This window comes from Eurosta solidaginis, chromosome 2 (genome assembly GCF_040869045.1).
Source record: "Eurosta solidaginis isolate ZX-2024a chromosome 2, ASM4086904v1, whole genome shotgun sequence".
NCBI lineage: Eukaryota > Metazoa > Arthropoda > Insecta > Diptera > Tephritidae > Eurosta > Eurosta solidaginis.
The window spans coordinates 251,588,814-251,604,106 of NC_090320.1; the positions used below are offsets into that span (position 1 = coordinate 251,588,814).

At 35.0% G+C, this 15,293-nt stretch overlaps 1 protein-coding gene across 7 annotated transcripts in view; it reads left to right on the top strand.

Moving 5' to 3' along the window:
* The window catches only part of Hydr2 (abhydrolase domain-containing protein 2), a 49,770-nt gene that overhangs the window by 28,359 nt on the left and 6,118 nt on the right, over positions 1-15,293 (top strand). For all 7 annotated transcript variants that reach the window (XM_067767621.1, XM_067767626.1, XM_067767627.1 and 4 more), the window contains exons 3-6: positions 9,727-9,896; positions 9,958-10,125; positions 13,118-13,304; positions 13,424-13,773. In XM_067767621.1, the coding sequence (XP_067623722.1) occupies positions 9,727-9,896; positions 9,958-10,125; positions 13,118-13,304; positions 13,424-13,773 (875 nt within the window). The remainder of the gene's footprint in view (positions 1-9,726; positions 9,897-9,957; positions 10,126-13,117; positions 13,305-13,423; positions 13,774-15,293) is intronic.

Sequence of the window (15,293 nt, forward strand, 5' to 3'; positions counted from 1 at the left end):
GTAGGGAAAATCAAGAGGAGCACGACGGAAATTGGAAGAGAAGCTCGGCCTTAGATCTCTTCGGAGGTTGTCGCGCCATTAAAAAATGTAAGGCCGAAGAGATTTTAGGCAGAGATTTTCTTGCAATTTTCGTCTTGCTCCTTTTAATTTTTCCTACAAATTGACGGGACCTACATGTTTAATGCCTATTTCGAATGGCATCTACAAGGTAGATGAGTTTTCACCGAGAAGCTTTGAATAGCAGAAATGCACTCGGAGTGCTTGCCAAATCACTGCCGAGGGGCGACCCCGCTTAGAGAAATTTTCTTCTAATTGAAAAACCTTATTTCTAAAATTTTGATGTTGCTTTGCCCGGGGTGTGAGCCAAGAATCTTCGGTGTGGTAGGCGGAACACGCTATCACCACACCATGGCGGCCGCACAAGGCTGGGCGTACTTCGAATTAAAATTAAGACCATCTATGATAGCCCTTTTATAGACACTTTTAAAGCCACGGTAATGTCCTATATCTGAAAAGAAATTAAATACCAAGGTACCTTTCTAACACCGATCATCTGAATGGAACATTTACCATTAGATATAACGTTGGTAATTTGCACCTCAGTATAAAAGGGTTGAACTAGGAACCGGTTCATCAACTGGTTCAAGTTTTGCCGAAGTGGCTCAAACCATTGAACAGAACTTAGACTTGCTTACTTGATATATGATATAAGGTTAACATTATACCAAAATGATATAGTATTGATATTGATATTGTAAGAAATGGGGATGGTCGTAAACCGATTGTGTTCTCTTTTGACCCTAAGAATTTTCGCATTTTTTTGTTTGCTGGCGCACGCTAATGCGTCTTATTATTTTTTCCCAAGACTGTTTTGCTCTTGCATCCTTGAAATATTTATACATATTAAGTTGTATTTCGCTATCATTTATTTAAATTGTTTTTTGGTTTGTGCTATTGCATTTAAAAAGAACATATTTTTCGTGTGATTCATACCTCTAACTATTTGGCGGCAATAAGCAATAAATGCATACCTAGTAGAATATGCTAATAAGAACGAACTTTTAAATTATCCACTTTACAGTCATAAAATACTTAGATTTTGCTTTGTTTACTGCCGTTTCTTTCCTGTTTCAATGAATTACTGTGATAATTATAACTCAGAATAAAATTTTATTAATAGGATAAAATTGAATTCCTCGGAAATTTCTTAAGTTATAAAATGGAAGAATTGTTAAAATTGTAATTGATATAATTAGTGCTATAACTCCTCCTAATTTATTAGGGATTGATCGTAAAATTGCATAAGCAAATAAAAAATATCATTCTGGTTGAATATGAATAGGAGTTATTAATGGATTTGCTGGAATAAAATTATCTGGGTCTCCTAGTAAATATGGGTGGATTAATGTTAATAATATTAATATTGAAATTATAATAATGAATCCAATAATATCTTTGTAAGAAAAATAAGGATGAAATGGAAGGTACATATTTGGTCTTTAGCAGTTTCTTTGAAATTTTTTATTTTACTTGGTTAGGTTTATTACATTTTAACAAATTTTGGAAAATTCCTGATTATTCTGCAGCTTCTGTTAACATTCGAATCTCTGAACTGTCGAATAAATAACTCAAATATTTAGTATAACAAAACGTTCTTTATTTAGATTACTTTGGGAGTAGTACTTCACAATTGTAATTATCGCGTGCTTCATTAAAGCGTCTTAAATCAAACTGACTGATTATCGTTTGCACAGCGCTGTTTTTATGCCCTCAGTTAGCCTCGTTCACCTATTTCTCCTTTGGTCTAGACTTACGAACTACATTGCTAGCGTGAACATATGCGTTTGTGCGCATTGATTTTTTCAATAAGAAGGCATTTTTCCACGTCGGCGCACAATCGAGCGGCCGTCATTTTCCCGTCGTGGCTGGTTTGTTACTGAGCTGTTTTGTGTTATATCGATCTCCTACAAGAACATAGCATCCGGAAAAGATTGTGCATATCTGTACTATTTAAATTAGCCTCCGCACAGTGGTTCTTTAAATCCCCGTCACATAAGCAGTTTTTCATATATATTCGTTTAACTCAATTTTATGCATTATGAGTAGATGTACGTATTTTTATGGAGAACGGTAGATTGAGCGACATTGGCGCCAACTGACATGAAAAAGTAGCAAACTTCCAACTTTTGTTGCAAGCAAAGCATAAGAAGAAGAATTTGACATTTACTTTGGCTAAGAGTGCTGGCACATTTTGCAAGTGAAATTATTTTTCTCACTCGTTGGTAACTATTCTAACATTTTTCGCAATTTGAAACTGCAACACAAAATATGTTAGCAAGTATTTTTGTTGTATAGGGAGAATGTTTATAACAGTGATTTGCGCAATTTTGTGTGTGAATAGGCAAGTCTGAAGTTCCTTGTAATGCAATAGCTTGTGTTGAACGCATCTATATTAAACATTTCATTGAGCCGCGGTCTTTAGTTACACACATAGTATTGTGAGTGTGCTGAATAATCCTATATTTGCACAAATATAGCACATACCTTCCCAAAATGCTCAATTAAGCACATGTTGACTTGTTCTAATTTCACAGATATTTTTTGCATTTAATTTATATAAGGATGAGACTAAACAAGCAGAACAACAAATAATTGCATTTCTGTGACATAGTCATATTCGCAAATCACTCACACTGCTATGCAAAAACCAACAAATTTTCGTAAATTAAAACAATTTATGGAGGCCATGTGTTTAGTCAGTAAATCCAACGTGATTCGATAAGGCAAAGCGACAACCCAAAAGACATTAACAATAAAAGTTAAATAAAACATAGTTTTACAAAGTCGTATGATACTATTTTTATCGCGGCTTCGTTGAAACTTGATAAAGCTTAAGTGTCAAGGTATTTTCCGTTTGACTGTCGTTATTGCTTATAAACAATTTATTTTTATACTCAGCGTGCTTTGCGCGCAGTGTATATTAACTTTGATTGGATAACGGTTGGTTGTTGAGGTATCAACATTATCAGTAGCGAAAAAAAATTTGATTGAGCCATGTCCGTCCGTCCGGAAACATTTTTAAAATGGGCGTGGCACCGCCCACTTGTGATAAAATCAATTTTACAAATATTATTAATCATAAATCAAAAAACGGCAAACCTATCGTAACAGAATTCGGCAGAGAGGTTGCCTTTATTATAAGGAATGCTTTGAAGAAAAATTAACGAAATCGGTTAAGGACCACGCCCACTTATATAAAAGAATTTTAAAAGGGTCGTGGACGAAAATAATAAGCTATATCTTAGCGAAAAAGAGCTTGGTATCAATAGAATTTTACTTTCCAAATTGAATTATAACATTAAATTGGAAAACACTAAAATTTTTGAAAATGGGTGTGGCACCGCCCCTTTTACGACTAAGCAATTTTCTATGTTTCGGGAGCCATTACTCGAAGAAAAATTAACATGTAATGAAATTGTGTACACATATTTTCCTTATAGCAGAAAATATTTCTAGTTAAAATGGGCGGGATCGGTTAAAGACCACGTCAACTTGGATATAAAACAAGTTTAAAAGGTTTAAAAGGGCCGAATACTAGAATAATAAGCTATAACTTAGCAAAAAATAGTTTTGCATCAATGATATTTCACTTCTCAAGTTTTATTGTAAGAGGAAATGTGGAGACATTTTTTTTAAACGGGGGGTGCTACGTGTTATGTAGAAAAGTAATTTATCTGAAATGAAATGTATATTTGAGGCTTACGCTGAGTATATAATGTTCGCTTACACCCGAACTTAGACACCTTTACTTGATATATATAAAATTTCGACTACTAACATTATTACTTTTGTCGCTGATATTATTTATCAATTGTGTTAAGTCCCAAAAATTTACGAATGGTTACACACGTCATGCGATGGATATGTCTTATCAAAGTACGCAAATTTAACACGTAAGGGAGTCGAAGTTCAGTTGTAACCGAACAATAAATAAATACTTAGTCACCTGCGGGAGCCAATCGTAGTTTTAGAGATATTTCTTTTACAATGTAACTGAGGTGTGGGCGTGGTTATTAACTAATTTTGCCCACATTCACCAGAAGTATAACCGTAAGGCGCCACACCCATTTTCAAAATTTTTTATATCTTCAGTTTTTGGTACACTTAACGAAAAAACTGGTAAAATCAACCAAATTACTTGTCAATTCAACCGATATTTTTGTTAATTTTTTCATCACAAATAGCTATTGAATCAACTTCGCACAAGATGTATATTCTGTATGTATTGAGCGTTTCAACAGTCAAACAAAAAAAAAAAACAGGACGCCGCAGCTCTTTTAAAAAAAATTTATTCAAAAGCTCGTTCTCTAATTGAAAAAAACGTTCATCCATATATTTTGACAATGCTTTTTTCAGGGCTTGCACCCAGGAATTTCGGTGTGGCCTAGCACGTTGCGATCAACGACGGTGGCCGCTTAGCACTTCTCTGTTAAATAACAATTATTAATGTCATCCTAAGAATACCAATTAAAACTGTTAAAATAACAGATTTCCATCAACATCGGAAAAATAATGGATGTTGATATGACAGAGATTTCTTTTGTACGATGCTCTTAGAAAAATCAGTTACCTAAAATGAGGAAAAACCTTTCCTAAAAAACATTTTTTTTTTTAATTGAGAATGTAATGAGTAGGAACTTCTTATTTGTGTATACAACTTTTCACCAATTTGAGGAAAATGTTCTTTTAATTTTTTTCCCATAAAGTATACATTTCTCTAAGAAAACCATAACCAAGAAAAAAACATCTTTGTTTTGAGAAAATTACTTGTCTAGATTAAGGGAGGCGTTTCAATGGGACAAAATCGTCCATTTTTCTTCGTTTAAAGAAATGTTTAGCAATTTTTTTAGGGTATAGTCATAAGAACAAAATAGTGAGCGCCGTGAGCGTTAGTATCTCTTTAAAATTAGATTTATAGTTGCTCACTGTTGAATTGACCAATGAAATCAGTACTATTAACAGATATAAACATTTAGATTGATTGAGAATCGGTCATTTTTACAGCATATTGTTAACTTGAGAACAAAGGTTTTTTCTATGACCAAACAAATTTATTCTCTTGACGAAAAAACTCAGTTGAATTAACCATAATGCGATCAATTTTACTGGATATCTGTTAATTCAAACCTGATATGTTGGTTTTATTAGCTTCACTTTTTTCGGTGAATAACGGAGGTAAAACAGCGTTGACATAAATTCATTCATCGCAAGGGTGTTCTTTCGTCCCTTAAGAGCCCTCTATATAAAAGTGGGCGTCCTTGTAGAAGATTTTATTTAAAATTTTCTTATTTAACAAAATCTCTTAACTCTAATTTTTTTATTACTGGAACTATTTATTTTTAAGGGCCCGATTGTAAACGATTATTTGAATAATCGACTAGAAATTTTCGAATATCTAGTAGCTGGTACTCGATTTCAACATATCTTGCAATCGACGAACTCTCTGCCGTATGCGCCGCCATATTGAACAACCTGTCAGTAAGTACTTGTATGACAGATAAGATATCAAACTTGTTTTATACATTTGAGTTCCCAGCTATCCCTATAGCAATATCATGCCGAATCATGCATCCTTTTTATTTTTCGAACTTTTTCCATAAAAGTCCACATATAAAAGTAAGATCTGTATTTTTACTTTTTGAGTTCGATTGAAACTAGTTAAACTCGGACTTAACAAAAAAATATTTAATTCGGATAAGCCGTTTCTTTGTTATCAAGTCGGACTTTTATTAAAAATTTAACTAGTTCTATCGGACTCAGGTAAACAAATCCGAAAATAATTTTTATCTTGATCAAAATATATTAAAAGTCCAAATTAATAGTTTTGCAAGGAATCATATTATAAAAGTAATAACAGTTTCCGCCCCTGAAAATAAGGATACATAAGTTGGCGTTTAATGTTTCCAAGGTTGCCTTCACGTGATTTTCCCCAATCCACCAAAGCGCCATGCATTCGTATCGATCGGTTGATTGTGTCGTACATAATTCTGATATACATTCCCCAGTTCCGGCCGAAAGCCACTTACCAGGCATAACACCGCCGTATTTTTAATCGATGGTCGTAATTTACCTGTCATCAATATAATTAAGTCGTCGTCGTATGCGATTATCCTCGTTCCCCTCGTTCCAAAGCAGTGGTCTCCCATATTGAAACTGTTGCTGTGTTGGTAAGAGTGAGGTCATGATAGTGGTAGTGCTTTAGTCGTTGATTGACGAGACACGGGGCAAGGTATACGCACGCATGTTTTTTAATATATAGTAGTCCCTTTCGTTATTACTCGGCTTGTTCAGCGACTAATAAACGAAAGAGATTAATATGTGTGAAGTGAGCGCGAATAATTATTTCACTAGCTCTGACCGCTGTTCTAAAGAATTCCAAGATTTTGTTAACTGCCGGTATCCATGGGCGAAAATAGTGGTATTCCTACATACGTACCCAGCTCGCGCCTTAAGTCACACCAAAGTCCTACAGAGAATCCCAGCAGCTATAGAGACTGGGGTATCATTTCCAGCGGATTAGGGGGCTTAGAATCACCCGAGGCAGGTATGCCTGTCGTAAGAGGCGACTAAAATACCCAACTGATTCAAGGGGTTGTGTAGCGCAACCCTTTCAGGGGATTGCCAACACAATTTATAGCTTATCCAGCCCTGTCAACCTCACCTACCCATAGCTAATCCTGTTTCTCTAGCAGCCCAGGCTATCACAAGTTCCGGAACGTACCGGTTCTATATCCGACAAAGGACCATTATCATCGATAACACTCTCCAAAACCTTCGGGGAGTGTCGTTAACGCTACAACCACAACAAGGCACCCTCTCTGTCAGGAAAGTCTGTAAAGTGTGTACCGCCGGTAGTTACTGTTGCCCCTTTTCTGCAGGTCAATAAGTCTACCCAATGTTTTCAGGAAATGAGATTAAGGCTCATAAGGCAATCCGAACACGACTTGCCTCGTCAACATGTTTTTTTCTTATAAAAACTCGATCAACGTTACGATAGCCGTATAAAATCAAGCATATTGCGTCGAGTATGAAAAGCGACTCCTTATTTATTAAATACAATGCATGCTATTATGACAAGACGTGTGCAGAGTGCCTTAGAATTGTAGCGTTCTCTCTAAGTGACAGTTTTCATGCTATGTTATGCTAAGCTAAGCCAAGTATGTATAATTTATGCTTTCATCAAACGAAGTAAAAACCAAAGGGTATGAAGGGTGATTGCTTATTCTGCCACTTAGAATCTCATTTGATCGTCTATGCAACAGTGCTCCTAGTTAATGTATACTTTTAAACTCTAAGGTCTTCAACCAACATTGAGACATTAATTATTAAATGGAAAAAATTCCAAATTCTTTCTACTCACCCCTCGGCTGGGCCCACGTTCTATTTGCTTACTGAAAATTTGAATTCTGAAACGTGTGGCGTTTCTGATTTCTTTATTTTTTTAAATACAGCAGCGAACAAAAAAATAGCAGTGGAAATTTTTATCAAATTTCAACAATATATTTATTTTTTCTTATTTTCGATATTTTAAGAAAAAACTTCTAAAAATTTCATAACTGAAACTATGCAAACTTATCGCAACAACGTTTTCCAAAAAATGCGAAAATTGCAGAAAATTTCGAACTTTTTATTTGGAAATCCTTTAATTTTTTGAATATGCAGGATTTATTCCAATCAATTTTAGTTTGACAAAGTTATAGGTCTCTCAAAATTTGCATTTATTTTTGACAATTTTTTTCCGAAGGATGTTTTAGATTTTCCTCCATACAAGGATTTTGGTCGATATTTCCAAAACGTATGTGATATGGAATTAAAACCACTTATAAACCATCTACGAAACCCTACGAAACCAGTATATTAACACAGAGTATATTAACCTTGATTGGATAACGGTTGGTTGTACAGGTATAAAGGAATCGAAATAGATATAGACTTCCATATATCAAAATCATCAGTAACGAAAAGAAATTTGATTGAGCCATGTCCGTCCGTCCGTCTGTCCGTTAACACGATAACTTGAGTAAATATTGAGATATCTTCACCACGAGCTTATCTGGGCCCAGAATAGATTGGTATTGAAAATGAGCGAAATCGGATGATAACCACGCCCACTTTCTATATATAAAACATTTTGGAAAACACAAAAAACCTGATTATTTAGTAAATAATACACCTAGAACGCTGAAATTTGACATGTGGACTGATATTGAGACTCTTGATAAAAATTTGAAAAAATTTTTTTAAATGGGCGTGGCACCGCCCACTTTTGATAAAATCAATTTTACAAATATTATTAATCATAAATCAAAAACCGTTAAACCTATCGTAACAAAATTCGGCAGAGAGCCTTTACTATAAGGAATGCTTTGAAGAAAAATTAATGAAACGCTCACTTTTATATAAAAGATTTTTAAAAGGGTTGTGGACGAATAAAATAAGCTATATCTTTGCAAAAAAGAGCTTCATAACAATGGTATTTCATTTCCCAAGTGGATTTATAACAATAAATAGGAAAATCTTTAAATTTAAAAAAATGGGCGTGGCACCGCCCCTTTTATGACTAAGCAATTTTCTATGTTTCGGGAGCCATAACTTGAAGAAAAATTAACGGATCCTAATAAAATTGGGTACACAAATTTTCCCTATAGCAAGAAATATTTCTAGAAAAAAGGGACGAGATCGGTTAAAGACCACGCCCACTTTTATATAAAATATTTTTAAAAGGGTCGTAGACGAAAATAATAAGCTATATCTTAGCGAAAAAGAGCTTGGTATCAATAGAATTTTACTTTCTGAATTGAATTATAACATGTAATTGGAAAACACTTAAATTTGAACAAAACGGTGACCCCCTTTTTTGTCTAAGAAATTTTCAATGTTTCGGGAGCCATAACTCGAAGAAAAATTTACATATCGTAACAAAATTGGGTACACATAATTTCCTTATAGCAGAAAATATTTATAGTAAAAATCGATGGGATCGGTTAAAGACCACGGCAACTTAGATATAAAACAAGTTTAAAAGGTTTAAAAGGGCTGTGTACTAGAATAATAACCTATAACTTAGCAAAAAATAGTTTTCGATCAATGATATTTCACTTCTCAAGTTTTATCGTAAGAGGAAATGGGGAGACTTTTTTTTAAACGGGCGGTGCCACGTGTTATGTAGAAAAGTAATTTATCTGAGATGAAATGTACAATTGAAGCTCACGCTGAGTATATAATGTTCGGTTACACCCTAACTTTGACACCTTTACTTGTTATATTTTACGGATGACAACATAAAACAATCTTCGGACAAAACAGAAAAAAAAAAAAACAAATCACATCGAATCAAATTTTGAGTGAATTTTACTTTGTAAGACTGCGTACTCAAAGAATTAAATATCTAATAAAAACCTCGACACTTTCTTAAATTTTTTCGAAAACGTTTTTGAGATTTTTTTGCATTGTTTCAGTTACAAACTGCATAGTTTTTTTTTATTTCTTACAATATCGAATATAAAGAAATGAAGATTTATTTGACAAAAAAAAAAAAATTGCCATTGCTATTTTTCTGTTCGCCGCTGTATATACATATAATTAAGTGCCTTTGTTTTATTAACTTAACACCTGTCAATTTACACACGTTTAATTTTTGAATTCTTCTTTGCAATTATTTTACAGTTATGTTCCCACACGTCTATGGGGCTTTAGTGGTCACGTACAAACGGTGCTGCATAGTATAGTAGGCCGTGTGAAGTGTCCTTGGCCATTGGGTGAACGGGTATATCTTTTGTTACAAGATGGCTCCACACTTACCTACGATCTCTACCAGCCTATAAACGACGTTGAAGGTAAATCAGTTTTAATAAAAAATGCTTCTATTGCTGTTTTTTTAATCAAATCACATTTTAGATGATGTCACAGTCGCCATTTGTCCAGGCATTGGCAATACATCAGAGAGTGTTTATATACGAACATTTGTACACTATTCACAAGTGCATGGCTACAGATGTGCTGTACTTAATCACATTGGTGCACTGAACAGTGTTCAAGTGACGTCAACGCGCATCTTTAGTTATGGTAAGTTTTTAATTGAAGATAGAGAAGAGATAACCCAAAATGAAATCTGCTTTACAAACTAGCTTTCAATAATAATAATGATAACTTGGCGCAATAAACCTCTGAATAGATATGTCAATGTGATTTTGGCTGTGATTTTTCAGTCACAGCGATTTTTATCCGTGGCCTTGGCTGAAGAGTGAGAAAAGGGAATTATGATCTACATTGCAGTTCACAATGCCGTGTACGAATAATTGGAATCAGAGATGTAAACGCAGCTCTTGTCACAGCACAGGAATTGGTTGCGGATATGTGATAGTCGCCGTTTACTGCGGCGTCTATTGTCATATCACAGGTTTATATTAGAGCAGTTGACGCTAGAGCTTTGGGTGTATGACTGCGGTTATTGGTATGGAAGCTATCAATACGCAAATGTCGTCATCGTCAATCAGTCACAACCGTTTCTCCAAGCTGTCGCTGCGATCTACTGTGATCTTTTAGACGCTCGAAAAAATCGCAGCTTAATAAATATTTGCAAATATTCCTGGGAGTTTAAGATCGGGGATCTCCTCCAAATTGTAGCGCACCACTTTTAATAATACCTGCCCTAAACGATAATTGCGTTGTGCGAATGAAGATCAGAATGATAAAATCTGGCAAAGGATAGAACTTTCGTGGGTTCCACCGATGTGAGCACATTTCAACATTTTGTAGAGACCCCCAATATGACAATATATGTGAAGAGTCGGCGCAAGAAGCCAGCGGCCTCTTTAAACGTCTTCTTAAACAATCGCATCTAACGCAAAAAATATTCTGTACCCATCCTGTTGAAATAGCAGATCTCGTTGATGTGGGACACTGCTACATTTTACTCTACAATACCGAGTCAATTCACGAGATTGGTGCTAGGTACGTTGACTATAGGCCTTTAGTGTCTTCGATGAAATATAGATTTATATGATTCTCCTTGGTTTGTCAGTTTCGATGAATCCCATCTGGGTGCCGCCCTCGTATGGCTTAAAATTCATGGAATGAAAATGAGTGAATAAAAACAGGCTTATCTAAATTTAATGGTCCCGGGATGTTTCATATAGTCAGTTTCAGCAAAATCAATATATTTTTTGATCGCCCATTATCCGACGCTACGGAGTCGTTCCCAACAAAGATTTAGGTTAGAAAACGATTAGAAGACAAATCGAATTTTAATGTATTTCTCTAAGGTAGAAGGTTAGAGAACGATTTGCGAAACTGTCGCAATTTATAGCATTCTCGACAAAAAGGGGACTTCGTTCTCGATATCGAGAAATGGGTTAGAATTCTAATCGAATTCTAATGAGTTTCTAATGAGAATTTTGAAGTGATGCGCAATTAAGTTCAATTATTTAAAATCAGCGAAATTTGTTTCATTATATCAAATACGTTTATTTGGTTATAATCTTATATATTAAGAGGGAACATATTTCAAAGGCTTTTTCTATTATTATAAAAAATCAAACCGTACTTAAAGATTGAGCTCAGCGTTGGTTTGAGGTACGGATGAGGAAGCGTTTTCTTCATGCCATTTAAATAGCACTTCAATAATCTGCTCGCTTTCCTTTTTTAACTTTTTTTGATTCATTTTCACTTACTTGTATTTATTATTATAAATACAAAAACTTATTTCGCAACTTGTAATATTTCCACTATTTTTATTTTGTTTATATAACACTAAGAATGAGTGATCGTGTCGTGCAAATAATCGATAACTGTGACAATAATCATAACATCGCATTTCTAGTGTTTTTTGAATCGTTTCACAGTCGAATTCTAACCTAGTTCTCTAACATAGTGTCACGGATATTAGCATCACTAAGCTATACCATCACTAAGGCGATGCTAACGCCATGCTAAACAGTATTTACGTCAATAATCAGATCATGTATACACATATATAAGGCAGCCGAGAAATGTCACACACAGATGCATTTACTTATACGCCTATGGGAGCGCGAGAGACTGTAAACTACAAACATTCACATCAATAATTCAATCATTATGTATCTACATAAACGAATAAATAATTGCGTCTACACATATGTACGTATACGAGCAGCAATGCACAAACACATGCATATATCTTATGTGGCTGGCGATTTTGTAGCCGAAACTAACTAGTAAGTTCTGGAAATCGAAGAGCCTAGAAGTATGCAGCGTAAACTATAAAAGCGGCACAAGCGAGTAAGAAGTAATTCAGTTTGATTTGAGCTGTCAAGCAGTTACGACTAAGACGATATCTAGCGAGCAATAGCAGTATTATTTTGAAAGTCAGTTTGGTTATTAAGCTATTGGTTGCACAGTTTGAGTGTTATTGTGAAGTATTTTAATAAAGGCCATTTTTCCATTATTACATATTGGAGTTATTTATTCAACAGTTTAGCGATACGAACCTAGCAAAAGGGCAAATAAGAGGAATTTGCAGCAAATTCGTTACAATAGTTTTCGATTCAAAATGCATTAGAGAACTACATTAGAATTCTAATGTAAAATTACAATATTTCTCTAACGTTAGAAACTGTGTTTGCTGGGCTAAGGCCATGATGTATCCCGATATGGTATCACATAGCAGGGAAGACGGCCTAGGCGTTACCTAGGTGTGATGGCAGAGGTAGTATCAGTATGACAGCGGTATGGTCTGTACTGACAATGGATACATTTGATGAGCTGTTACAAATTTCCAGTACCATGATGAGGTCATTATTTTGTAGGCTTCAGGACGACTTACGGAATTATATCTGACGAGCAGGAGCTAATAGAAATTTTGTTTATAAAAAAATTTGAGATCGCTATCGCTCGACTGGGCTGTTATTCCTTGACCTCACTAATTTGTTTCAGCCGAGTTTGACATGTAATATCAAAGTTTATTTGTTCAGTAAAGATATCCTCGGAAAGCGCTGTTACAGGCCTTGTCGGATCTAAATTCGAATCCTTTCGGTACCCAACAGTAATACAGTAAATACTTCTGAACTACTTCCAGGTCACACTGATGACTTTGCAGAGATGGTCAATAATTTACATAAAAAATATCCCCATAGTCGCATCGTTGCTGTTGGTTTCAGTTTAGGTGGCAACATTGTCACTAAATATATGGGCGAAAAGGCAAAATCCAAACCTCAGACAATAATCGGTGGCATATCGATATGCCAGGGCTACAACGCAGAGGAGTAAGTACAACAACTGTACAGCAACAATTTCATTTTTTCACGACATGCTGCTCTGTCTGCATTTCATCATTTTATGGAAATCGACAGTTAATAAAATTTAATTGAAATTTTTTTTGCAGGGGCACCAAATGGCTATTGAATTGGCAAAATTTCAGACGTTTCTATTTGTATGTTATGACAGAGAATGTAAAGAGTATCATACTAAAGCATCGCCACGTTTTACTATCGGACGAAGTGAAGGCACGTCACAATTTGAATGAACGTGAAATTATAGCTGCCGCTACACTGCCAGAATTAGATGAAGCTTATACACGTCGTGTATATAATTTTTCAACAACACAAGAACTATACAAATGGAGTTCATCATTATATTTTTTGGACAATATTGAGAAGCCAATGATTTTCATCAACGCTAAAGATGATCCACTCGTACCAGAGGAGCTATTGCCACCCATTAAAGAGTTTGCATGTAAGTTTGTGGAATGTTTTTGGATGATGGTGGGCGAAAAAAGCAATGCTGATTCATGTAGGTACTTAGGCTGGTAAAGACCCTGGATCTTGAACAAATGAGATGATCAAAAACGTACTTGGGCATGCTTAGCACCAGCTATTAATTTCTAAGAAAATTTAATCAGTTATTTGAAAGCAGCTAAACAAAATGCTACCCCTGACTTTGACTTGAGGATGTGTCCCCAAATTTAAATTCTGTCTCACAGTTGAAAGCTAGGAATGATTGAGATGAATACCGTTACTATTTTACCTTTACTGAGTCTGCAGTGTTCGGATTTCTATAATTTTAAATCTATCTCCCCACCTTGAAATATTCGAGTGAGGATTGCTGCCAATTCGCTTTGGAATTTCTTTTTGCTTAAATATCACTGTGGAACAAATTCTGGTTAGCAAAAGTTAGGTCTATTCTGAGAGTGAGAGGTGAAAATAGAGGCTAAATTAGAAGACCCGTATCGCGGCGTTTGCAGTCAAATGCCGATTTTCAGCATATTGGGTTTCGAAGGTCGATTAAAAAAATTCGAGCTAACATAAACAAACGTCTTCTGTTCCACAGTGTATCACTAGAAAACACCGCTCGTAAAATTCTGCGATATTGAGAAAAACCAATATATAAGTTCAATTCGAGATAATTTCTCGAAAACCGAAACCTACACATAAATAAAGTTTGATCTATTATTGCTTCGCTGTAATTGTATTTGTTTATTACCAGCCGTGCGAAGCGATACCTTTCTGTCTCCTAAAGAAACAGGATTCGCCACGGGTAGGTGAGGTTGACAATCGGGTTGGAATAACAGATCTCCTTCGCAAAAGCCCCGTTCAGTGTGAAGTTTGTTAACCTGTTAGAGTGATTTGATAAGAGCCAACAAAATAGTAGAAGTAGTAAAATTTATCTTTAAAGACTTCCTCGTTCCGAAAACAAGTTGGCCTCGTCGTCACGGAAACCATAACGATATATCTTCTCGCTGCTAACAGAAAGAGAAGCATGTCAATATCATATCTCAGATTTTGTTCAAAAAACGCCCTAATCAAGAATTTTACTCAAAAGCGTCCTATCTTTGAATTCCATTTAATAATCCCCAATCCCATAATTTGTTTGAATAATCATCTATTTTAACTCTATTCCAATGTATTGTAAGCTGAGTGGGCATTTTTAAAAAGAAACTGTGAGATAGGAAGCTCTTCAAAATAATTTTGAGACACCCATCGATATGAAAAAAAAAATACTAATAAATATGTTGTAAAACCTATCATGAATATATATTAATTTAAAGCGTCCGGATAGTAATTTGTAGTGTCCGGATACTAATGAAATTAAAGTTTTTACTTCCTTTATATTAGGTCGGTTGAATGTTTGTCCGCTTTTCATATAAATTTTGCAATCGATCTTTAAGTAACTTCTCATTGAGCTACAAACGTGCAACTTTAAACATAGGTTAGAACACTGTGACAATGCAACAAAAGGAAAAAAATCCGTTATGT